Below are 27,452 nucleotides of genomic sequence, written 5' to 3' on the forward strand. Positions count from 1 at the left end.
GCACCGTGAATTCCCCTCCTGCCCCAACCAGGAGGAAGGCGTATAAAAGTCTCACGTGTCTTTGCCTCTCTCACATGCCCTGCTTGGCTGGCACACATGCACAGGATGAGAGGTGTGGGTTTGTGCGTCTCTCCTGTCCAAAGCAACTACTCTATTCTGAACTTAATGGAAAGCGTAATGCTTTAAAGAGATTTAAAGACTCTCTCAAGACAAATCTTTAAAAATGTAGTATAAATACTGACAACTGGGAAACACTGGCCTGTGAGCCCTCCAACAGCCTTTACCAAAGTTGTCATGGACTTTTGAAGATGCTCAAACTCAGGACAAAAGGGAGGAATGAGCTAAGAGGAAGGCATGCTTGGCAAGTCCTCACCATGATCAACTCCTGCCCGGAAACCAATGTCCCCACTGTGGAAGGACGTGTGGATCCAGAATTGGCCTCCACAGTCACTTACAGACTCACTGTTAAGACCGTGTTCATGGAAGACAATCTTACTCGGCTACGAGTGATCGCCGAAGAAGAGAGCAATGAAAGAGTTCCCATGGGTGTCTTGCATGTTCTGTGCTATCTTCAGCAAATGGGACTAATAGTAGGATGGTTCAGACACCCTCCCCAATATGTTTTCTACAGGAAATAGAATATGTTTATCTATGGTTACCAGAAAATATTTTCCTACAGAGACACATTTTAGTTTCCAAGATATCCTTTGACTCACACCGCACAATTTAGGGTTTTCTGCCCAACCATTAAGAACTACAAATTTTTACTATTTCAACTTTCATCATACAGGGCTTATGATACAATATTAAGAATCCGTTTCTTGAAGGAATTGTAAAACACTCAAAATAATGCTAAGGGTAATAAAAAAAACCCTCCACAGTATGTGATGTAAGTAATTATCTAGCAAGACGAGTATTATTAAGAAGCCCATCTACAAAACGTAAAGAAATAAGGAATCCCAATCCTTTGGTGATTTGGTATAATAACCATGGCTAGTACTCTTAAAATTACTGCAAATCCTCCATCCCTAGAAGCATTGGGGATCAACTTTGCATACTGCAAAATTTAAGAAGAATGCTTTTTTTCTTGTTACACTTGATGACCTAGCATATCATTAATGTACTGACCTCTAGCTCCTTCTCATCAAATGTCTTCAGCAGATGTTGTGGGATTACTTCATTAAATCCCTTCTGCAGAGCCAGAAACTGAGCTTCAATCCCTCGTAAAAATCGCCAGTTTACATAAAGCCTGCAATAAATTACAAGTCCTGTTTGCAAAGGAGTGTCTTCCCACTTAACAACTTAGATCAGGGGTCCCCAGACTTTCTGCGCGGCGGGCCGGTGCCCGCCGCGCCGACCGCGCGGTGGGCCGGAGGGCAGGGGAGTGCGCGCGCAGCGGGCCGGAGGGCGGGGGAGTGCGCGCCCGTGCGCATGCGCACACGCACACGGGCGGGAAAAAAATCGCCAAAAATCGCTTGTGCGCATGCGTATGGGCCTCCCCCGACCCGGAAGTGCACCAGAAATGACCTCTTCCGGGTCGGGAGAGGCCCATACGCATGCGCACAAAGGATTTTCGGCGATTTTTTGCCGATTTTTTAGATCGTCGCTGCGCCGCGCGCCGTGAGAGCGGGCGGCGGCAGCGGGCGGCGGGAGTCGTCGCGGGCCGGATTGGAAGGCCGATTGGGCCGCATCCGGCCCGGGGGCCGTAGTTTGGGGACCCCTGACTTAGATGTTTGATCCCAAGCTGCAAACATTACTACAAACTATTCAACCAAGCATCTACATAGACAAGCTAGAGGCTGTGCAAATGTTGGCATAGTTGGACTAAAACTCCCATCAACCCCAGCCAGTGTAACCGGAGATGAAGGGAGTTATAGTTTAGCAACATCTGTAGGGTCAAAGTTAAGCAGCCATTAACATGGCAAAGTCACTCTATTAATTTAAGCATACCATATTATCCTCTGTACAGAGCACTGTAACAGAAACCTTTTTGGGGTTTTTAAGACTCTAGTTTTTGATACCTGACGTATTCCTTTTTACTCTCCTCTGTGACAGGAATGCTTTTGCCATTAGGTTTCAGTTCATGTTGTATAATTTCACCGTACGCATTATGTTCCACACAAAATGTATGATCCAAGACTCCGGTAGTATCATTCTCACTGAAGTAGAGAAAGCAAAATTATATGAATTCTAAACGTCTCAGGCATACCTAACCGTGCATCCTATAGCCTGCCATTAAAAAACAGAACAATAAATAATTTGCTTATACAGTACTGGCACTATGAATCCAATACTCTGGAGGTGTGTGTGTGATATATTCTTTAATATGAAAGTACCACAAAATTGTTTTATTCCATGATAAAAATCCCCTCTGATTACATAGCTTGTGGGATGCTCAGAAGTAACAAGGGAGGACAGACCCTACATTTCAGCACACGACTAAGAAGAACATTCTATAGAAGACCATGGCCAATTGTAGACTATATTGTGGTTCCCTAGCCAGTCCTAAGCAAAATACACACACACCCCTCAAGTCACCCCATCGTGGCTCAGACTGCCTAAAGCTGGCAGGGTTCCTCAAATGGGCTACCATATGTGTCATCTGTCCCAGTCTTTCTAATAATGATTTGGATTAGAAGACTGAAGTTCCTATGGCTCACCTATAGGTTGTTGTTTTTTAGCAAAATTATATTCATAGCCTGCCCATTTATAGCAAATGAATTAAAACATAATACAACCATTCTAAATAATAAGCATCATTTCAAAGAGATCAGTACATACAGTATCCATACTAAGCTGTTGTGAAGATCTGGGTCAACCAATTCCATGTCATCCAACGTAATTGGCTTTCCTAGCAACTGCTTGTAAAAAGGCAATGTGAAGCCCCCATCAATATAATGTCCATGAAACACAGCCATCCCCATGATCCGTCCAACAAAATGGAAGTAGGATAAGTGTTCCTAGAATTGAAAGAAAAAATGTACTCATGCCGGGGTTCTTGGCTTGATTCCAAAACTGATAAAGCATTTAGATTTTTCAACAAGAATCTTTTCTTTAGTATGCAATAAGATTTACTTAAAAGTTACAATGAAGAGTCCGATTTTTTTTTATAAAAAAAGCTTAAAATATGTTAAGATGCCTGCTTCACTTCCATCAATACTATCTATCTATCTATCTATCTATCTATCTATCTATCTATCTATCTATCTATCTATCTATCTATCTGAGAGAGACTGTACAGCCCCTGTTGCAGGATTTGTTGTACTGCATCACAATACTGGATTGTGAGCAAGGGTGCAGCCCCTAGAGTTGTATAAACTTCTACTTTCACTTGAAAACACTTCCTCTAAACAGCTATTCTTAGGATTAGAACACTTCCTCTTATTTTTAACTTCAAAGTTTCCTCCTACAACTTAACACCTTTATTTCTTGTCTAAGGCTTAGCCAACCTGCAGCATTCATTAATTTTCATGATTATACCCTGCACTTCTAAGCAAAAACAAAAAGGGAACACCCAAAGCAGTTTCTATCTGTTCTAAAAAAAGAAGTTGAACGTCACTAAAGTAATTCAGATTTGCATAATGCTAGCACACCAAAATTATAAAAAAGGAACTGCTGGCCACAAACATGGGGTGCATTTCCATACCGGGTTAACAGCAGAATCTGGGTTTATCTGTAGTGTATAGATGTCATCACGCGAGTACTGGAAGAGGCCATAATACGGATTCAGCATTTCATGGGAGAGCAAATAGAGCCATTCCCTGAAGAAAAGAAAACACTTTAAGGCTCAACATTGTTAAACTGATGCAAAAAAAACCACAGGTCTTCAGTGATAAATAATTTCTTAATCAATGACAACAGAATGTGGTAATGGGAACAGCATTTATTCACAACTGTGTCATAAGCACATTTTCAGAATTTCTTGTTTCAATTTCTCTCACCTGACCTGTCCAATCTCTTTAGTCATCTCACCCTGTTGCATATGTCAAAAGCTGTGCACTGTATAACTACACTAGCTATGCACAGTAATTGGTTGTGTGCCCTTTATTAACAGGATGTTGAAGATGGGTTTGAATTTGGAGGGGGATTTGAGGGGGCAAAAAGAAAGGAAGGAACGATTTCCGTACCTTGCACAGATATTCACCAGAATAAAAAGATGTAAAACAAGGAAGCACACAGGGAAGAAAAGCAGTTACAAAGAAAAACTTAAATAGAACATGACTTACCCTCCAATAGGGTTGCCATATTTCAAAAAGTAAAAACCAGGACACCCCCAAAATTGTTGAGCTTGCTTTTTTTAAGGAAACCCCGAAGATGTGGAGCTGTTTTTTAGACAAACCCCAAAGTTTGCCATGATGGTAACTAGAGCCCCTGTTTTGCATGCAAAAGTTCTCAGGTTCAATCCCTAGTGTCTCTGATGACTGGAGAGCCCTGGTGCAAAACCCTGGAGAGCTACTGCCTATCTGTGTAGACCAGTGGTAGTAGGATTGCCATATTTCAAAAAGTAAAAACCAGGACACCCCAAAAGTTGTTGAGCTTTTATTTTTTTAAAGGAAAAAAATACCAAGATACCCACAATTTTTCAATTGACTTGCCTAAGATCCAGGGCAAAGTGACACATTTCGGGAATCCGCCCCCCCCCCCGGGCATCAATTCTACCTTTGAAATCCCAGTAATGTCCGGGAAAATGTCCAGACGCATGGGGGACCAACCCTCCGATATTCCTAAAATGAAAATCAGGATGGGTGTCTTTTGGTGCTGTGTCCCTTTGTGTGCCATGCCGCTGCACGAGTCAGCTGGCCGCCTCCCCTGCTGCAGTCACTACCTGGCAGTTGCTTGCTCCCTTACCTCTCTGCTCGGTTCCTTCACCTGCACCGCGCATCAGGCCGTCATGACAGTGGCGGCAGCAGAGGGGCCCACAAGAGGGGTGCGCACATCCACTCCAGCAGGGCCAGGCCTGAGAAGGCAGCGAGAAGAGGTCCGGGTGTGCCACACCACACTTTAGCTTGCTTCCTACTATAAGATAACCTTGCAGGACCACTGCAAGTGCAAGCGCCAGTTCATCCTCCTCCTTGAGCTCCATGGCAGTGCTGGAGGGGGGAAATGGGACACCCCAGGATCAAATCAGAAGCCAGGGTGGCTTCTGAAATTCCAGGAATGTGCCAGGGGAATCGGGACACTTGAAGGTTATGACATGATTCAAGCAGGGGGAGGAAGACAGTCGTTTTTTTAGATAAAGGGAGCCATTGTTGCCTTTCATTTATTAACAAAACACACAGATTCGTAAATGTACAAGAAGGAAAAAGAATAAAAATATGTAAAGAAAGTTTTAAAGATCATTCTTCTAACCATAAGCAATGTTGGAGTATCTATATATTATTAAATGTGAAACTTGAGAGCTTAACTGACATTCTAATTCACAGTTTTTTTGGAAGGCTTTAAATTAACTTAATACAGACCTTCTACTGTTTCAGCATAGTGTGAATATAACTGATTGTGACAGCCACACTGAATGCAGTTAATGCACTATACTGAATAGATATATTAACAGTATGCTGAAATATACCCATTACCTGAAGGACTATTACTTTAAAAGCTTAAATTTTAAAGTGCTAAATAAATTTGCTCCAGTTGGTAAATATTGGTTTAGCTAACGGCAAAAAAATTCATAGAATTTCACGGTGCTTCTGAGATTTACTTTCCTGGCACGGGTCACTAAAGCTCATTGCCAACAGGCCAGCTTATGCCAAATGAAATTGATGGCAGACTCCTCAGATCACCCAAGAGAACACTCCTCTGCTTCTGGTCTTTGGAATTGATAAGTAACTAAACTTCAAGCATTTGTTCAACTAATGCTTTGGAATTTAAGGAGAGGGAGGCTCATATCCTGTGGTCTGCCAGTGGAGTTAGGGGGAGGAGAGAGAAAAAAGGCCCACTGGTGATGTTACAAGAAACCCAATAAAAACATCTGCTGGGGCCCTCTGAGCAGCGAAGTTGAGGGCAGATATTGAAGATTAAAAGCTACCCCTGAGTGGCAGTCTTAACATATCTGGATGTAAGAAAAAGAATTCTGTTCAAACAATGTGATAAGAAATGCACCTGAAATCTGAAATTAATTTATTGAACGCTTCTGAGACTAGTTGCCAACCTTCATCCCCGTTATCCTACATGCTGTGAGGCAGTTTTGGGCAAACCATTCCCACCTGCCCTAAACCAGACATCAGGTGTCGGGCAGATAAGGGAAGGCCTTGGCTGAAGGGGGCTGAAGGAATAGAATTTTATGTCATTTTGTGTTGGGCTTCTGGTTGGAAAACTTGGGCTGCAAAATGGTTACTTTTGGCTTTAAAGGGTTTTGTGCATATGGGAATCAAAAGTTCAAGGCGAGTTAAAAGTGCCAAGGGGTATCTTGCTCACATCTGCACAGAAGGGTTAAAGGTTTATCCTGACAATTAAGGGGGAATAGAAACACAACTGAAGCACTCCTCTCCTCCTGATTCGCTAACACATTTGGTGGAGAAGCAAAAAATATCGTGCGTAAGTCAAGCTAGTTGGTCAAAAGGCTGCGGAGTCGGAAACTTCAAGAGCAAGAGTTGAGAAGCTGCAAGTGAGAAAAGGGCGGAAACCCTGAAAAATGTTAAGAGAGCACAGTTGGATACTGCAGGAGAGAACTACGAAGGGATGCAAAAGCTCAATTAAGGGATGCAAATTGATGAGTATTGGCTTGGTTAGATAAACATCATAGAAGAGCATATATGCATATGTTTGATCTTATTCAAACTGTAGAAATAGTTCCCTCCTACTAAAGACATCCACTTGGTGGCAGTGGTGAAGAAAAAGGAGCAGTTGGTGCTTGGCTGATTTGCTTCCCTTCCCTCTCATGTTCCAAGCTGTAGCTTGTGCTCTTTCGCACAGTCCCTTTTGTGAACAGAAAAGCCACAGCACACTAAAAACACTTCACATAATATTGTTTCACAATCACGAGGTCAGTGCCTACTTGCATTGCTGATTCTGAAAATGTAGTGTTGCACTCCCCAGTCCTATTATGTTACTTGGAATTGCGGCAACTTAATGTTTAGTCCAAACACACAGCAGAAAATATCTCATGGTATGCAACAAGTAGGGAAAGGTCATTCCCATTTCCTTGTTTGTTTGAAGCCTACACAAACCTTCATTCTTGAAAGAAATTATTAACACAGAATGCAATTCTTAACATTGCAAACCTTTTAAAAAAATTAAAAATTGCAAACCTTCTGTTCTCTAATCTGTACTAACTAGATGGGGGGGGGGGGAATCACAACATATTGGAGCCAAGATTCCATTCTGGGAGTGGAAGAACAGTTTTATCCAGCCTGTTACCTTTAAACGGATATGCTCAACAGAGTTGACAAAGCTCTAACCTAATCTGTTAAACCCTTACATACAACAATTGATTTCCCCATTATTAATCACATTTTACCATTTGTAGTATGTTGAGTGTTGGCAGATAACATGCCTTGAGTGTGTAAGACTCCTTGACATCTCAAGGTCAGTAGGACCATAAATTACTTCTGACCATAGAGAGTAAGAAAAATTGTGGCTTATTTTCTAGGAGTAAATATACAGTGGTCCCTCGACTTACGAATTTAATCCGTTCCGAATGCACATTCGTAGGTTGAAAAGTTCATAAGTCGAAAAAAGCGGAATGCATTGGAAACGGAAAAATTCGTAAGTCGAGAAAACCGCATCTAAAACACAACGGTTTTCCTTTCGGATGTTGAAAAAAACATAAGTGTGCGGCCATTTTTTTTCATTCATAACTCGAAATTTCCTAAGTCGAGTACTTCGTAAGTCGAGGTACCACTGTATACCACTGTATACTAATGCATTCATTCAGTATAAGATGGCAATCAAAATAAGGAGTGGGCTTTGAACATAGGCTACTGCTAGAGCTGAGAATAAACTTGGGGAGTCAAGATAGGGGGTGGGGAGAGCACCAGCGTTCCTGTTTTTCCCTCTCTCCCCAGACTTGCCATATAATGCTGAGCTCTGCTGTTGTCAGTGCCTTCAGACCAATCTCCAAGTATCAGAATTTATTTCAGCAGCAACTCTGGATGCTGCTTGATCCTGGTTTAGGAGGCAGACCTAAGGCATTTTAGGTAGCACATTATTATTTACCTGGCAACTCCTCCATAGTCAAGGCCTTCTTCCCCACGAAATTTTATCATTAATCTCTTCCACAGGTCTTTGGGCCTCATCTTCATGACTTGTCTGTAAGACTCCTGGAATTACACCAGATAATACATTTATCAATATTATCATAGTCCTTACTCTGGTGTTCCTCTGCTCATGATCCCAAAGAAAGAAAAAATCAGAGTATCCAAAACTGACAGGAGGTGGCAAAATAATATACAGGTATAAGCAGACATGTGAGGATCTTTTGTCATTGGTACATGCACTTAAAAATGCCTTTTAACCTGCAGAGGTATCTTGCCCATTTTCTTGCACAGCTTACATGAATTGCTAATGCTTTGATTACAGGTAGGTAGCTGTGTTGGTCTGACGTAGTCGAGGCAAAATAAAAAAAATCCTTCCAGCAGCACCTTAAAGATTATTCTGGGTGTACTTTTCCGCACATGAAAAGTAGTTTGGCATAATACAATTGCGGTGAGATGGTTTTCACAATCCCTGCTGAATGAAGCCACAGGAAGCCATCCCGGCTCAACATGGCTGGACGTTTATTCCTTACAGCCACAAGAAAAGGGGGCAGTTCATACATCAGTGCACCAAAACCCTCTCAAGTTTGCGCAGCCCGATTCTATGCCCATAAAATTCAGGCACTTGCTTTAAATTATAGATTCAGTAAAATGATGCCTGACGATACATGTCGGATATACACAGAGAATAAGATTTAGCCTCCTCACTTTATCACATGCTCACCATGAAATCTCAAAAAATGTGCTGTAGTTCAGACGTTTCCACATAATCTTTGTCCATTTACATTGCCAAAAAAGCAAGAACCATCTCGGTGGCAGGATGTTCCCCTGCATTATTTAACACCTAAGATAACTCTACCAAAAGTTACCTCAAAAATTTCTTCCCTGGAGACTTCTATGCGGCAGTGTCCAGCTTGGGGCTGCTGCTGGGATAGCTCCTGTCTCAGAATCTTGAGTTTCTGCACAAGGTCCCGCTTATACCTTGGCACAGTTAGGCACTCGGCCTCATCTGGAAGCTGGCAAAGCGATACTACCTGCTGCTGCTGCTGCTGTTGATCCTTAAGTTGGTTCTGACGACTGAAAAGAATTGCAGCTGTTGTCAGTAATTAAAGACTTCCCATTATTTCCCCCCTCACAACAAATTAATATGCCTTTCAACCAACATTTTGAGGCAAGTGTAACAATGGTTTCTATGTGAGTGTCCTGCTTTTCCACTAATGTTTCCTAAAGGAGACTAAGAACATATCCATCTGTCTGTCTTGATCATTTTCAACCAGCTTTGAGGGGTTTTGAACATTTCTGTTAAGCAGATTGCAGCACCATATTGACAACCCACTGGTCAAAAGCTCTTTCAGATTTGTTTTGCATGTTTTATGGACATTCATGTGAATGTTCAGGGTTAGGTCAAGGCACAGCCAATTTAAATTTGATACAACCTTACATTTTAAAGAAGAATTAGCTTAAAAAAACGCTGGTACAGAACATTTGACAAAGATGGTGTCCCTTGTACCTGGGCTAGTCGGGACCACCGGATTGTAGGCAGATTGGTGAAAAGGGAAACAGATTGACATGCGCTCAACAGATACAAATGAATGACTATTTTTTATTAGCTATTCTAAAAAATGTATTGAAGTGAAGTTCAGGTTGCAACTGGGGAAGGAGGGGAAGCTTTATAAAAAATATTTTCTACATAAATGTTCCTGGAGATTTGTCATGCCAAATTTTGCTGCCCAGTATGTTCTGTGCAGGGAAAGGAGTGTTGAAGGGGCTGCAAGGAAGGCAATCTCCAGGTTAAATGGTTCAGCTTAATCTGCAGTTCTGCAAAATTATTCAACAGGCGGGTCAGGACTGCATGTAAACTCAGACAAGATGTAAAATTTGCTATGAACAGCGGGACTCGGCATCCTTACTGAAAGTAAAAGTAGCTACAGTATGTTGCCTATAAGAAAAGTTCAAAAAGCCATATTAGCGCAACAAAATCTTTTTGGGGGGGCGGGGGCGGGAAACCACTGTGTGTTCCTTTTTCCCAGCAACCCTTAGTGCCACCTGAGATCTGCATAGCACTTAACAAGAGCTTCATTTGCATGTCACGGTGAATCATAGTTAATGGTTTACTGGGAATGCCCAGGTTGCTCCCGCTTCACTCTGTCCTAGTGTGAGTGTGGGAAGTGAACCACAACTCCTCGCTTAACAGTACAGTATGTCCAAACCAGGGATGGTGATTTGTTATGCTCCAAAATAAACTGCAACAGGTAAGGCAATGTTGGTTCTTGGGGCTTGGCTAATTGGTCCACATCCGCCATGAAGATCTGTTTCCAGCTATGCCCTTGGGTTGGGGTACAGTGGGATTGACTTACACTTGCCATGATAACGAGTCATGCCTTTTGCTCAGTTATCCATCCATCTGCCTGGACAGCAGACCCTGAAAGCACTCCGTATGTCAGCAACAAATTATTTCCACCCGGTCCACTTTATGCTGAATAATGTAAAAATTGGCTTCTTTTTTTTTACACTGAGCTCTGAAGTTTCTGTTCTTCCACTCCACAATTCTTAAATTTAGAGTTCCCTAAATTTGAGGTTGGACAGGCAATTGAAGCTATGTATAATTTAACTGAGACAGATAAATTTGTTTTTTTTTTTTTGTTTAACTAATCTAAAGCTTTGGATATATCGAAACCACAGAAATTATCTCCTCTTTAGTGAAAAGAAGGGAGAAATCGTTTTCACATATCTTGCCTTACTGTGGCAAACAGTAACACACACTGGAGAAAATTTATCAGACTGAGGACTTTGCTGATGACACTATTGGACTATTGGTTGGATTTCTGAAATCCTTTCATAATGAAAGACAGATGTATGAACGAAAAAGCTTAAGCGTTGTAGCAATAGGCTGAGAAGTGCAAAAAAGATCTGTGATTTTACAGCTTGAAGTTTATTCTACTGAAAGACAACCTGAAGGTTGTTACAGCTATCTTGGAAATCTATATGGACCACAATTTTGTAGATGTAAATTGGTTACTGCTAGGAAACTGAAAATTAAAAACAACAACAAATGCAATAGTTTATCTTAGAATAATAATATAATTTTTAACTACAGACTCCTCAAATATCACACGTTATATGTGAATTCGCTCGACATTCTAGCCAAGAGATGACCACAGCCCTGAGATTTTAATTAACTAATGTTTACTCAGAGTAGACTCATTAAAATCAATGGGCCTAAATTAGTCGTGGTCATTAATTTTAATGGGTCTGAGTAAAATCCCCCCCATAAATTTCCAAACAGATTTGATTCTGTACAAAACTATGTGCATATTTGACCACAAGGTACACTAAGCATTTTCAGATATACAGAAGACAATTTAACTTTTACTTTTTTACCTTCCACAGCCTCCCTTCCTATAAAAAAGTGGTTTCAGAATCTCATCACTAGTCTAGCTCTGCCGATTCTTATGCCCAGTCACATTCTAGCCACCCAGCTTTTGTGGAGTATTTACTTAATGCTATGCAGGTGTTTCCTAAAATAGCATTTAAAAGGTGTTAAAGCGAAGAACAATGAAATAAAATTCCAGGAGTGTCTGAACAAATGGATTGTTCTGTCTAGACAATGGCAATTTTGATTTATATAGTCTCTTCTGCTTTTGGAAACATGGCTAACAGAGTAAAGCAAGGAAGGCATTAAATGCAGAAGTGAATGGAAAGAAGAGCTCAGATGGTGACGGCAAGGCCATTTTATTGCCCTATGCATTTCAGATTAAAACTCTTCCTCAAGGGCAACTGAATCAGTTCTTTCAAAGTGAAATCAAAAAACCATGTCTACCAAGAATTATTTCTAATCGCTTATTTTGTATTGGTTTAAAATATTAAAGGCAGACAATGCAAATCACCAAGCTTCTGTAATACCTTGTGGTATAATTATTCTTCCACATATTCCCTCAATAATATGTACTGGTATTTCAGATTGCTTCTCCCCAGAGATCTTGAGTCAACACAAAGGAGTTATATAACCCAAGGTGGCAGAATCAACCTATTGCACATTCCCAGAGAACCACTTTCCTGCTCCAAAACATTAATCTGCATGTGCTGGTGACATCATGAACTCACTTTAGAACCAGGTGCAAGTTAGCCGATAGCCGTGGATCTGTGAATTGCGTTGTTCTGTTGTTATGGTCAACAAAATAAACTCTGCCTGTTGCTGTATTCCGGATCTCCCATCCAGGAGGCAAAGGACCAAGCTCTTCACAATTGATGTTGCTAAGATCCCTGCAAAAACAAACATAAAAATGAGAGAGAGAGAGAGAGAGAGAGAGAGAGAGAGAGAGAGAGAGAGAGAGAGAGAGAGAACCTCAGCATTTGGCCTCTGAGCCAAACCAGTGTAAATGTAACATTACAATTCCATGAAGCCTGAGAGTGTGCATTGTTTCAGAAACTTGATCTCTACAGCTGGAATGTATACTCTCAAGGAGCAAGCCCACCAAAGGAAAAGAAAAACGTACTCTCAGAAAAACACATCCCGCTACACTGATCTTGGAAAAACTGTTAACGTGCAACCTATGTTTTTTGCTTTAAAAAGAAAATAACTACATTGGTAATTAATGGCATACTGAGTTAAAACAAAAACAAAATCCTTTTTCCTACAGGAGCTGCATGTTCTTAATGCCATTTTTTAAAGGACATCGGAATACTTTTGTTTTTTTAGAAACAGTGGAAGGTGGACAGACACATTTGTCAATACGATGTTTTCCATGAAGGTTTATGCATGTGTGCCACAGACAATTTTCGCCAACTAAGAAAACTAGCCACTAGATGTCGTAAAAATTCATAATCCCAGAAGGGTTGTGTCCAGTGATTGCATGACTAGAAGTCAGTCACACAGGTGGAACCTACAAACATATAAAAACGTTCTGAAAATGTTTTTTTAAACAAAAAGCGTTTTAAAAATAAATTGAATTTGCCATAAGGCTCACCATCGCCATCTAGTGTCACATTGTATGTTGCACTTAAAACACACTTAAAATGTTTTATTTGCAGCAGTGTAGTAGCTGAGTCCTCAGTCTCTCTTTTTCCCCTCCTGTCCACCCCTCAAAATGCTCTCCTGGGGAGTAGGGAGTCTGAAGAAATCACCTCAAATCAGGCAGGGGGGTCTTGGGCTACTGATTTCAGGCACTGCATCACTAAAGCTCCGTATAACACAGTTTTCACTGTACAGGGCCTCCCAATCTACTAGAGATTAAACATCCAAACCTGTAGCAATGTTTATTTCATTCATATCCCATCTTCCTTCCAAGGAGCACAAGGTAGCCTACATGGCTCTCCCCCAAAACCTTGCCCTCACTACCAGCCTCTAAAGGAGGACAGGATGAGAGACAGGGATTGGCCCAAGGTCTCTTAGTGAGATTCATGGTCGAGTGGGGATTTGAACTTGGATCTCATCGGTCCAAGTCAAACACTCGGATCACTACACAATGCTAGCTCTGCAAGGAACAAGTTAGCTCTAAAATATGTACGCAGCAGGTGATTTACCAAATTTATTTTATGCCCATGTCAATTAATATTAAAAGAAAAAATGCATAATCAACATTTCAGCGATCAGCCAGCACTGTGCATACCGTTAAAAAATATTTGAATATTCTGTGCCAAAAAAAACCCTCCCCTAGAATTCTGAGGCAAGTAGATAAAAGTGTGCAAAAGCTCCTCACTGGTCTGTTTTAAACTTCTCACTTGACACAGAAAGGGAAAGGATGGAGCGCACTAAAATCTGATCAGCGAAAAGTCTTACTCCGTCCCTCTCAGATCTCTGTGAATTCACTAGGCACTGCAAACACTACATTACTTCAGAGTCTGAGGCTGTAAACTTTCTGTTTCTCTTGCTTTAAATTATATCAGAGCTTCTTAGGAGTCTGAATTTTCTGATACCACTTCCAAAATCTGGGCTTGCACAGGTTCATAGATAATATACCTCCTGCCAACAGGCTATTATAGCCAATGTATATGTTGTTAAATATTACTGATTTGATTTGTAAACTTTATTTAACTTACAGCATCAAAGGACAGATTATCCACTTACCTCGGTACACGTGGATCATGCCATGTGCTTACACCCGTCTGAGTATGTAGGAAATACACCTGCCCTTGCTGAGTTGTCCTTTGCTCTGTTCATTCAGACGAGCCAATGTGGAAACAAAAGATTGCTTCGTTTACTAATGAAAATCCCATGCAAAAGGATGACAAGTTCACAGACTTGAAATAACCACATAAATTCCCTTCCCCTCGAGATTTGTCAAAACCTGAATGTCTTTGAGAAAAACCGTTAAAAAGACTTTTGTGCTTAGTCTAGCTTTAATAGCCAGAGCAAAACAAGAGTAGAGGTAGCTTAATCTTTAAACAATGTATTTTCCCAGTTGGATATTGTATTCTGGTTTGGATCCAACAAAATTGTCCCCTTAGCAAACGGGTTTCTGCCGGCTCACCAGGACATTTCCCCCTTTCCCCTGTACCCCTCATCTATTCTGGGGCTTCCCCCTAATCCTCTGGAGCAGCTTGGGGTGGGTGTGAAACTCTCACTTTAGAGGTTAAGTTTCCATGTATTCACCTTATGATTAGATCATAGGGCAGGAGACACACAGATACACAGAGAGGAAGATTATGTGGAAACACTGAAGCAAGAGCCCTATAGCAACAGAAGTGAACTGCAGTTTTAATGACTGATTAAATTAGAAGCCTGAGATCTGGACTAGTGAATTTCACCACTCCATGGTTCAAGGAAAAGAAGCAATGATCAGAATAGGAATTACCGGTAACAGGATTTTTCTCTCACATAGCAAAGCACTATACTACATCCATACAAAAATTAAACCACCAGAGCTGGACTGGGACCAGTATCATGAAAGCGTGAAGGGGGAAATCCGTCTCATTAGATCTTCAGAATAATAGTCCTTTGAAGTACATAGCCTTTGAAAAGCAGTCAGACAGATAGTTACACTGTTTTAGAAATGCGTACCATATCCTTCCGGTAAATCTGGAGGCGTATGTAGATGGGTCCTGCTCATGTAATTCCTGTGCCTCTGAGACCTCACTCTTCTCTCTGCTAGCCTGGGATCTGATGCCTGTCCACATGTCGCACCATTTATTCCTGTAAGCGGTGTGTTCTCATCCACAAAGCAACTCAGTGGTCGACCTGGACTTGAATATTCCGATGCTGGCCTATTAACAGTAATAATGTTGTTGAGACCTCTCTGTTTTAGAGAATTGTCTCTAAACCATAGATTGCCAACCTTTTTGGATGCATCGGGCAATTTGCAAATTGGAGAAATTGTTATAGGCAACCACACACCCACAACCGTACTCTCTGGCTACAGAATCCCCCTTCTTTCAAGACTCATTTCATCAGCAAGGGCAGGCAATTCTGAGCAAAGTCCTCTGTGAGTACATGTATGCCTGCGGTCATCGCACTGGTGACTCCTAAGTTGCGGGTAGCTTCAATTAAAAAGTTATGCATCATTGATATAATACACATGCCAAGGCAACACACAAGTTTGGATTCCAATGCTATTCAGAAGCATGGCAATAAAAATCAAGTACTGCTTGTGGCCACAAGATGCCCAGAGCTGCTTTGCAGAGAAACATATGCCCTGCTTGTATCCTATTACAAATGGAGCAAGTGGGAGAGCATGCAGCAATAAAGGGCCTGACAATATATTCAACAGATGCAGAATCTAACAACATAATATGTAATACTTAAAACCAAGTAAGGAACCAACAGAAAAGTGATGTGTGACAACTAATGTTCAGACTAATCCTCACTGAATAAAGTAATGGCCCGATGGCAACAACTCAAATATGGACCAGTCCCGATTCCCAATTCCCTTCTCCCATATTACTAATTGAAGAGGACAACTGTTGAATCTGACAATTACTTTCCACAAGGAAAACTATACTAATCTGGCTCATAACCAAGTGTCATTTATCTAATACAAAACAGTAATGCCAACATTGCCTTCTTATTTTACAGTTTTCATTTGTCAGGGGCAGGGAACCTTTGGGGGCCAGTGGGCCAGAACCCTATCTGTGGGGCAGGGGTGAGGGGTATGTAGGAATGGCCTTGCAATATAAACTCTAGTCAGGTAAAGGTAGGTAAAGGTAATGAGCCCCTGGACGGTTAAGTCCAGTCAAAGGCGAGTATAGGGTTGCAGCACTCATCTCACTTTCAGGCCGAGGGAGCCGGCATTTGTCCACAGACACTTTCTGGGTTATGTGGCCAGCATGACTAAGCTGCTACTGGAGCAACGGAGCACCGTGACGGAAACCAGAGTGCACGGAAACGCTGTTTACCTCCCCACCACAGCAGTACCTATTTATCTACTTGCACTGGTGTGCTTTCAAACTGCTAGGTTGGCAGAAGCTGGGACAGAGCAAAGGGAGCTCATCCGGTTGCACAGATTCAAACTACCAACCACAGCGCCACCTGTGTCCCATTTATAAACTCTAGTAATGCATCACAAGCCCCTTATATCCACATCCGACTCTGTAAGAGGGATATAGAAATAATTTGCATTATGGGAGCAATATTTGGGAGGAACCTCTATTCGGGAGATGTGGCACTGACGTAATAACTAGCAGCAATTTCAAGGAATGATGGGCTCCTACCAATTAAATCCACAAGAAGCCCAAGTGCTCAGCTTGAGTCACTGAAAAATTTACTGCACAGTGTTCTCTAATAATTCTTACCGTGTTGGTCGCTCCCACTGTGTTGTTCGTGTAATATGATTTAAATACTGAATTCTTCCAGAGGCCGTCCTCCTTTCTTCCCAACTAGAATTATACATTGAAATAAAATCGCCATATTTAGAAGTTTTGTTTTAAAGAAGTTTTTAGCCAACAGACACCATAACATGAACATTACATTTAGCTAACTATCCACATTATTTTTATATTACTCATTTTTATTTAAACAAAGATTCCAAAGATAAAAAGAAATATACAGTTAAAAATAACAATGTTAACATTACAGAGACAATCCATAATATAGGGCAGTAGCATCAGGGCTACTAATCAAGGGAACCAAATTACTCTTTAGTAAACTTCAGAAGTGCCCAACTACCAGTACCTCCCAAATGACAGGAGAGGACATTCCTAAGGGAAGGAGCCACCAGGGATAAGGCCCTCTTATGTTGCCAGTAGGTGGCACTCTGCATATTGCAGAATGTGCCATCAGAAAGGCCTTCTCCATATATCCGACTGGATAGAGGACTGTAGAGAGGACAGTACTTTAGCTAACCTTGACCCAAGCTGTTCGGGGCTTTACAATGCCACCTAGAAGATCATGAGGTTAGCAGTGCATGTATCATAGTTTCTGAACTGACTCGATCCAGAAAGCCGGTAGTTGGCAAAGCAACTGTCAAGGATGAGCCAGAGGTTTCTAGTTTCCCAGTGGGAGGGGGAGATGTAGGGGTGGAAGGAGGAGGAGGTGTGCCCGAGGGGGATGAGGAGGAGAGAGTTATTGAAGTCAGTCTGGAGGAACAGGCTGGGAGGGCTCTCACGAGGTGTGTAGAGAAGAGGAGGGGTGAAAGATGGCTTGCTGGCACGGCAACGCAGACCTCAGCAGAGATCTGAACTGAGCGACTCTGATGAATGATCATTATGTGCTAATGACCGCTTGTAAATACTGTAAATAAAGACTATAAAAACATCAGGAGGCTCAGCCAGTCAGCCCTGACAGCAACCATAGTTAATAATAGGCACTCCTTGCCATCCAAGTCATTCGCCCATCAACTGACAGTGATAAATCTAGCAGCACCCCCAAAATCACATTCCTGCTCTTTCAGGGAGAGCAGTGTTGAGGGTAAGCAAACATACAAGTTACTGGATGTGGGGACTCACTGTGTCTATCTTATCAGGATTTAGTTTCACTTTTATCAGGATTCACCACACACACACACACACACACACACACACACACACACACAGAGTTTCTTCTATCGGTGAAGTAGCCTTCTCCGACCAATGCTGTCCAGGTGTTTTGAACTTCAACTCTCACCAGCCATAGCAAATGTTCAGGGATAATGGGAGTTTGTAGTCCAGTATTTTCATGAAGTTAAATTGCCAATTGGCATCTCTAGCTCCGAAATAAGTCTACACTAGTATTCTTCCCTCCATTTTTCATCACTGCAAATATCAGACAAAAACATAAATGGCATTTATGAAATGTAAAAAGTGTTTCCTTACCCATCAGGTAGATCATTGTCAAACAGTCTACTGCAGTCCACAACTTGCCCTCCAGTACCTATCCGGTCTCTGGATTGAAGACTTACTAGTAAACAAACAAACAAAGGTCAATATTAGAGATACGACAATACAATACAATTCAAATCACGATTGTATTTGGAAAGAAATGACACAACTTGTTGATACAGTCTAAAAAGCCTTCTCCATTTAAATGTCACACTGAGGCAGGATTGATAGTTTATTCTGGTTTATTGGGAATAAGCAGCGTACTGGGGCACACTACTTAATCATTCCAACTTTGCTGCTTTGAGCAAGTGGGACCAAAGAGCTGCAATAACCTTGGGTTCCCATAATAAATGAACCCAGGATCCAATTATCCTCTCTGGCAAGAGCGCCTTTCATCCACTGAGGCTGGTCCACCAGCTGCAGCTTCACTTGGTGACATGTAGGTGTGGTTGTGCATGAGGCTGCCTCAGTAGACTGCAACAGTTGCGACTGTTGACCATGATTGGTCAATAGTATTGAAATAAACTCACTTGGCTTCTGGTCTGTTTCCAAACGCAGTTCAGAGTACTGGCCTTTAAAGCCCTATAAAGCTTAGGACCCAGGTACATGAGGAACACCTACTAATATTCCCATAAGCTGAGGTCATCTCTGGAGGTACCTCTGCCATCTAAGGTAAGGTGGGTGGCAACCAGAGAAAAAGCCTTCAGTGGTGGTGCCCTGTTTGAGGAATTCCCTCCACAGAGAGGTTTGGCTGGTTGGCTTGTACTTAAAAATGAAGTAGGATCTCAACCAACTCATCACTCCTTAATATTTGGGGTCTACCCTCCACTGACAAGAACCCTATAGGGAGAAGAGTATGTTTCTGTAAAGACCACAGCACCAATAGTAAACATAGCTTCAAGAATCCTTAAAATATGGAATTCTCACTGAATTTAGAATTACTTTGCCCTTTAATATGGACTGGCACTTGTATTTTACAAGATGCAACCGTATTTAGATTCTTCATCAGGATTATGGAAACAAAGCACTGTATTACTTTTAGACATTAAATATATACACCTATAAGAAGTGCTGGACAGAGAACACTGTAGAAGTAAGAAGAGTCCAAATAGGCAGCTCACAGCTCCAGAAAAAACACATATGAACATCCCTTTTAAAAAATGACAAGCTTTGTCCATTTGGTAGTATTTCTTATGCCTGAAGATTTTTCGCAATAGAACATCAGCCTGGCAATTTTGTGCCTGAAGTGCTGTAAACAGTAAAATAAAGGCTGCCTGTGAAAGCCTAAGTAGCTAGGTTTATTTTATAAACAGGTTAGTCAAGAATGAAACTGAACACACGACATTATTTGTGGTTTCTGTGGCATTAAGATTAATGTGCTTTTCCTAATCCTGTTTGGATTGGAAGTGAATGCTTGTGTCTAGACCAAAATGAGCACCTATCCAGCAAAAGATAATAAGAGAAGCTAGGCCCCCTTGCAACCAAAAGACACGCCAACTTTCTGAATGGGAGGCACCATTTGCAAACAAAAACCCTGCAGATCCACTTGCTGGAGTCAGCATTCCCCAGGCAGACTTGAGTATGCAAATGTTAAATGAGATAATGGAGACATCAATTAATAATCTAGTGCTTTGCTTTGTTGCATCATTTAAGTCAGATCATTTCACCTCAACCACTTAAGTAAGTGAGCTCTTAAAATTAAATCAAAAGGTAAGATATACTGGGTTGGATCCAAAGGCTCCATTTTGTGAAGTCTCTTCCTATGAACGGAAATTCATTCCATCCAAAGACCTTTAGGTAAAATACACTGTTGTTCTTTTTTATCATAGGTGCAGTAATGGTATAAAAACATAATCTGCAATATAGAATGTGTGATTTCTCACAATGATGTTGTCAAATAGCTTCCTCTTTCAGGGCACCATAACTTGAAAGCACCAGAGCAACATTTGCTACATGGGGAGAACTTTAGCAGTGGATCAAATACTTTTTTCCCTCACTGTATAATGGATTTGATCCAGCTCAAGTTGAGCAATGTTAAGGCCTACTTATTTCAATGGGGAAATAGTACTCTGCTTGTCTCTCTCCCACTGAAAATTAATGAAGCTTCAAAAGCATTCAAAGTTAGTTGAACTTTAAATCTCCAAAAAGAACCTTAATCCTTGCCTGATACATCATCATTGCAAAATCTATGGGTGCTAGACATTTCCCCAATCAAATAAAGGTGGTAATAATAACACGTTAGGGAAGGCTCGCAATGGAGTGAAGAAAATCAAGATAGTGTTCACAAACATAAATGCAAGGAAGATGATACACAGATTTAGAAGATTGCATCCAATGCCATCTTTCCATTCACCGAAGGTAATTTAAGCCAGCAGACATTTTCATGAATAGAACAGGGGGAGGCTATTATTCCTGTTTCCTTCTGCACTCCCCCTTCCCTGCCCCCCACAATCTGCTACAGAGACTTGGATAACCCTTGAGAATAGTTTGGGAGGTAAACAGGGGTTTGTGGGAGAAACTGAAGAAATACCGTGCTTCTGCTTTTGTTCATGGAATACTTCACTGGATCAAAGAATCTTCTGTGAATACTGGATACAACCTGGTTTAGTTTGCTCCATTTCTAAGAACATAATTAGAGCCGGCTTGATCAGAGCCATGGCCCATCTAGTCCAGCATCCTCTTTTCACAGGGGCCAATTAGATGCCTGTGAGAAGCCCCAAAGCAGACCGGAGTCCAACAGCACTCTACCCACTTGTGATTCCCAGCATGTTCCAATGTTTTTTCCAGGACCCTCTTTTGGACACTGTAAACCTTTGCACTGTACAGCTCTCCAAAAGGCTGCCCTGCCTCACGTGTCCCATATGCAGGAGGAGGAAGAGAGGCAGGAACAACCTAGTAAAACACAGTGTGGCATAGTGGTCAGTGCGTTGGACTAGGTCCTAGGAGCCCGGGGTTCAAATTCCCCACTTGGCCATGAAGCTCAACGAGTGATCTTGGTTCAGTCACTGCCACTCAGCCTAACCCACCTCACCAGGTTGTTGTGGGGATTAATTGAGGAGGAGGAGAACCACATACGCTATTTTGAGCTCTTTAAGGAAAAAGATACGATATAAATGCAGTAAATAATAAAATAATAACTACAGCCAAGTCTGTACCATGACAGCCTTGCCGAACTTTTGCCCATGTTTGGTAGCTATGGCAGCTGCATCACACAATATAAGTGGGATTTTCTGCCAAAACTGAGTAGGGATTCATCAAACCCCATGCCTCTCAGATTCCAGGTTCTCCACACAGGAGCCCAAACACATGTCAGTAATAGGGGGGGGACTGGCCTCTGCGTGCACACTTTTTCAAATTCAGATGCTAAAATCTTTGATATTTTAACTACATGCTAAAACCACATATTCAAATTAGCAAAATCAAATCTGCACTTACCTACAATCTGTCCCCTAACGGTATCATTGTCATTTGGCCCAAGTTTGCACAGATCCAACCTCTGATCTATGAAAAAAACAACCCAGCACAGCTTACAATGTACGACAATCATTTAATACGCGCATATACTATAAAGTTTCGTGCATCATTCTTTGCCTAAACATGTCTGTACTTTATTAAATGAGGGGAAAGCATGCTTGTTTTCATAAAATATTGCTTTTATTTAACTAAAAAAATTAAATTATAAAAAGCTCATTCCAAAGCAGGGTCTACTCACAACCAGTGTCTTTAAGGCGGTTTATGGCGTTGGAAAGAAGTCTTACGCAGCCCAGGAAACCGGCTCCCTGTTTTTTATGAATTTTCTTGTGGTTCCATACACTGATCGTTATCGAATCTGACTTCCCAATGTATCTGAAAAAGGACAAGAATTGGAGCAACACAAATTGTTAACTGCACTCTTGGAATACACTTTATTTTTTTTACTTCAGTGTGTTTTTGCAGCTAAGAAGTGTAAACATGGTTTCCCCTGGCAGAAGAGGTCAGATTCACAGGAACTGCATGCTACAGATTGGCAAAAGCTCCCCAAGTAATTTATTTGTAAAATAGATTTTACACGAAGGAATTTCAAAAGAGCTTTTCAAAATGTCTTGCGTAAATCAAACACAGTCGTCCTTTGGCTAGACAATGACAGTATGTCTAAGTGCAAATGGCTGGTATATCATTGGGTGTTTAATCCTGGGGGGGATATAAAATTTAAGAATTATGGTTCTCCCTGAGAGATGTTTAGCAGTCTTCTTCCATTACACATTCCCTGTTAGTACAAACATCCAAGTATTCCACTTACTAAAAGCATATCCTCCTACATTCACCCATTTAAATTATCTACTTCCCCCACCCGCAGAGCTGTAATATATCTTTAGTTATCTAACCATAAATGAAGCTGTCAGGACTGGCAGACCAAAACCCTGTTGTACCTTCCAAGACTTGCAAGGGTAATTTTTTTTCAAGTTCAGGGAACACTTCCTCCCACCCCACTGCTGCCCCCACCCTGCTCCACATTATCTGAAGGCCTACATGCAAAAAAAAGGCCCAAGATTTCTGTTGGCAGCTTGCATAAAAGAACTCAGCAAACAATCACAGGAGGGAACAGTGCTACTGAGCAGGGGGTGAAATTGAACTCTAGTTATATTTAGATTAAAGGCAATGCACAGCTTTGCATTATTTAGTTATTTAATTTTATTTATTTGTTTGTTTATTTTATTTATTTTATTTATTTATTTATTTTTATTTCCCACCATTCCTCCCCAAAGAGGGAGTCAAGAAATTATTAGTTGTCAGCCACATAAACAGAGATTGATGTAGTTTTCTGACAGGTCATATTTTGATTTCATCCACTATGACTATTCCAATATAATTCTATTCAGAAGTCAAGAGTGCCAGATAAGCAATAGGAAAAGTGAAGCTGATCTTGTTTCATATTCTGTCCGCCTGCTTTAAAACCATAACAAGTTACAGGGCACTAAATAAAAACTGTGCTCACTGTAAAGCCTTTTCCAGTGCTCTTAAAAAAATTCATAACATGAAGGCATATGGTAAATGTATTTCATACGTAACTTTATAAATATATTTACTTTTTCAGCTATTACAATATTCTGCGCAAGTCTTGTTTGTTCAGGATAGAGGCTGCTATGCCTATTGGATCTAGCTAGTTCAAAGAAACTGAGGAATTGCTAGAGGACACACAGTCCCTGTGTTTAGCATAGGAATCAATGCAAAGTCGTCTTGCCAAGTAAATAATGTTTTTCCAGAGGAAGAAAAACATTTCCTTTATGGTTGCATTGAGCTTTTTGGAAAAAAAGCTTTTCGTCTAGCCTACTGTGCACTTGAAGGCTGATAAAAGTATAGTGAGTTTCACTACCTGTAGATTGGAAGGACATTACTTTATCTTTATTTTGAATCAAACTGAAACTAAACAACGACAAAAAATGAAAAGCCAGAAATTGTATCAAATAGCAGCTAAGACTCATCATTCACTTGACTCTCTCATCCATCTAATGCTGCAAGTCATTCTTTGGTCTTCTAATCTTTGGCAAAAATTTGAATAATGGAAGCATGTGTGCGAGCAAAGACAAAGTTATGAATGCTAGTGTCCCAGAAACTAGTTTCAAATCCAGATAATAAACAAATCCAGACAATAAACAAATAAATTTGTTTCACTGGATCCGATTTTCAACAAACTGCTTAACCAACCGTGTCCTACACCCAACTATGTCTGTGACAGAACTCTGCTTGGGAGGGGGAAACCAAATGTAGGCAGCCGCGAAGTATGAAAAATCTGTGTTGGAAAAGCCCACTTTGCTTGTCAGGATAGAAACAACATTTCTGTCTATAGTAGAGAGCAAGAAACCAACAGAAACTGATTTTTAATCCTCTCTGACAAAAGCTTTTTATTGCCTTGACGTCTCCATTTACATCAAATTGATCTAACCAATGCCATGCTTGCTTTTTGAAAATTCTACAGACAAAGGCATGCCATTCTTTAAGTACTGGAAAAGCTATAAAACATACAGTAAAAATGGGAAACAGGAAGATTGCATTAGAGGAGTGCTTAACAAAAATGAGCAACATTTTGTTGACATTCAAGTTGATGACATAAAAGAGGACATGATTCTGGAAGAGGTCCTAAATTTTTCCACAATCTAGTCTGAACTAATTCTATCATCTTTTTATTTCAGTTTCCTCTCATCAAAACCTTAGTTAGAAATTACATTAATTTCATGCCTCTTGAAATGCCAAAATATAATTTAAAAGAGTTTATAGAAAACCAAGTACATGTAACACAATTTAAACATTGTTTTACATCACAACAAATCCATTTCACACTTAAGCTGTGTACACACCACACATTTAAAGCACATTACTTTCTCTAAAGAATCCTGGGAACTGTAGCTTGTTGAGGGCGCTGTGAATTATAACTCTGGGGGCAAACTACTGTGTACTGTGTACACAGCCACAGTTTCAGTATCCATAAGGGGGGAAATGTTCACTGACTGCCAAGCAAATTATTTCCTATAACAATGAATGTGTCATAAGTCAGAGACCAGCATTCCCATGCAACAGTGTGTAGTTAGGGTAAACATTATTATACTTTCAGAATCTACTGTATGAAATTGATAGTACAGCAGATAATCACAGACTTCTGGATTAATCGCCAATGTTTGGCAGAAAACTACATATTATCTGTACAGTAATATGTTATTTTTTTAGTCTTCTGTGAATGAAAAGAAATACTGAATATGTGTTCTCCACAAAGAGTTGGGAACTTGCAAGAGTTATGTGAGCCTTCTGCAACCTGCTGCCCAAAAGATTTGATTTTTATACTACAACTCCCATCAACTCTATCTGGCACACAGCTGATGGGAGTTGTAGTCTGAAACAGCTGAAGCTCATCAGGCCAAGTTATGTTGAAATAAATATGTTTAAATGACATGGGGGGGTTGTGGTTTTTTTTTTGTATCCTTTCTCCATCAACACCCTTAATTACTGTAAGGTTACTTAAAACAAAAGATCATCAGCAAAGTCCTATGCATAGTTGTTCAGAAGTAAGTCCATTAGATCCAAACGGACTTACTCCCAGGACTTTTGTCCTGACGCAGCAATATGCTGTCAACAAGCAGACTGCTGCAATAATTTGAGCTGGGGACCCAAGCACTTACTAAACCAGGGTGGTCCAACACGTAGCCCAAGGGCTGCATGCGGCCCTCAGTAACATCTGTCGCGCCCCCCCCCCCCAAGCCCTTAGGCCTCCTTCCAAAAGCCCACTTTGGGAAGGCAGCAAGAGAGTGGTGTGTGACAAATATTGACTACACTACCTCCCACTGGATGACAAGGCAGTGTGCAGCCCGTGTGTTCAGTGTCAAAGTACTCTTGTGGCCCACTTGGTTTGAAAAGTTGGGTCACCTTGTACTAAAGCCTCGCGACTCTAGGGAATCACAAACCCAGGCTAACACAGAACTGCAACATTTGCCCCTCTGCTGCAACTATTTAAGTATAAACAGCAGAACTTCCTGGACAACGCCATTGCCACAGCTAGCCTCATTTATGCTGTCTGCAGAGAAAATGGAGAAACATAGAATCATAGAAATGTAGAGTTCAAAGGGAACAAAAGGGTCACCTCGTCCAATGCCCTGCAATGCAGGAATCTTTTGCCCAACATGGGGCTTGAACTCATGACCCTAAGATTAAGAGTATTATGCTCTACTACAGACTCAGCTACCAAGGCAAATAAGGGGACAATCAGACAGACCCCTGACCCCAGTTGGGGCTAATCAGAGGCTTTGAGGCCTGAGAAGTAGACTGGAGAGAGACTTATACAGTCCACTTCTGGGATATAGATTTGTGCCAAGCTGCAGATGCCAACAGCTTCACTCAGAGGGCTGAGGCTGGTTGCCACACACCCATGTTGTGGATGGGGCCAACCAGAGCAGCCTGCATTGCAGTGGGTCGAGACTCTATGTGCCCAGCGGCTCTTTCCCTTGCAGGCAGGCTGCGGAAGAAACATCTGCCAGTGGGTAGGCTGTTCGACAGGAGGAGTTTTGCCTTATGCATGAAAAGTTCTGATATGTTGTAACCGATAAAGTTGTGACCATGTTTAACTCACTACCGGCCTCAGCCTGTTCACTGCTCCTGGACCTCGCATTCCCCTGTGTGGTGTATAATACAGTCTAGCATTTCCCTCACCAATTTTCCTTCTGTTCAGCTCAGTTGGTAAAGCATGAGACTCTTAATCTCAAGGTTGTGGGTTCGAGCCCCACACTGGGCAAAAAGATTCCTGTATTGTAGGGGGTTGGGACCTTTGTGGTCCCTTCCAACTCTGCAATCCTGTGTTTCTATGATCTTGAGTCTTCTTGGGCTATAATGCAAGTAGATGCAGAATATTTTATGTATGTATGAAAGAAAATGTTACAATAAAAGCCTAACCAATTTTATGCCAGTAACATATTACACAAATAAACCGAGACCAGAAAGAGGTGTGTGCACGTTCATGTGTCAGTATGGTAGCACAGCTGTTCATCCCATGCCTGTGTTCATCAATTGTCAGAAGAATAAAGATACTCACCATGTCCATTAAGCATTTTGATAGCTACAGATGAAAAGCACCATAAAAGAACTAGCTAGTTACTGTACTTTTAAAAGCTAATAAACATTTACCAACTCTCAGAGAAATTATCAGGGGTTACCTAATGCTATACATTTCTATTCTATCAATCAATGCCCAGCTCAAATTCTAGCTATATTGTGATCACTCCTATCAACACCTACAAGTCATAATGCTGATTCCACTTTGGATCAAGGGTATTCTTCACAGTATCTGTAGAATGGCACTGGCCAGATCCGTCAACCACCACTTTAGCAAATGGATCAGGAAGCCCTGTCAGAAGGGAGGAAAAATACATAATAGGGTGGGAGTATAATTAAATTAGGTCATCTTAATCATGAATGGTTGCCAAATATTGGCTTTTTATAACATATTTTGATTCTTCCAAGTTATCTTTTTTTCACTAAACAGTACTGTACTAGTATTCTTATGTTATC

The 27,452-nt window shown here is 41.1% G+C and overlaps 1 protein-coding gene across 1 annotated transcript in view; it reads right to left on the bottom strand.

Annotated features, from left to right (window-relative positions):
• The window catches only part of SMURF2 (SMAD specific E3 ubiquitin protein ligase 2), a 69,002-nt gene that overhangs the window by 6,337 nt on the left and 35,213 nt on the right, over positions 1-27,452 (bottom strand). The window contains exons 3-16 of the mRNA XM_035103986.3: positions 27,180-27,288; positions 22,135-22,268; positions 21,858-21,923; positions 18,417-18,501; positions 16,920-17,003; positions 15,193-15,395; positions 14,260-14,344; positions 12,297-12,455; positions 9,062-9,269; positions 8,155-8,258; positions 3,647-3,761; positions 2,782-2,960; positions 2,022-2,159; positions 1,129-1,249 (exon numbers count right to left, since the gene is read on the bottom strand). Of these exons, the coding sequence (XP_034959877.1) occupies positions 1,129-1,249; positions 2,022-2,159; positions 2,782-2,960; positions 3,647-3,761; positions 8,155-8,258; positions 9,062-9,269; positions 12,297-12,455; positions 14,260-14,344; positions 15,193-15,395; positions 16,920-17,003; positions 18,417-18,501; positions 21,858-21,923; positions 22,135-22,268; positions 27,180-27,288 (1,790 nt within the window). The remainder of the gene's footprint in view (positions 1-1,128; positions 1,250-2,021; positions 2,160-2,781; positions 2,961-3,646; positions 3,762-8,154; positions 8,259-9,061; positions 9,270-12,296; positions 12,456-14,259; positions 14,345-15,192; positions 15,396-16,919; positions 17,004-18,416; positions 18,502-21,857; positions 21,924-22,134; positions 22,269-27,179; positions 27,289-27,452) is intronic.

Source organism: Zootoca vivipara, chromosome 2 (assembly GCF_965207765.1).
Source record: "Zootoca vivipara chromosome 2, rZooViv2.hap1.1, whole genome shotgun sequence".
Classification (NCBI taxonomy): domain Eukaryota; kingdom Metazoa; phylum Chordata; class Lepidosauria; order Squamata; family Lacertidae; genus Zootoca; species Zootoca vivipara.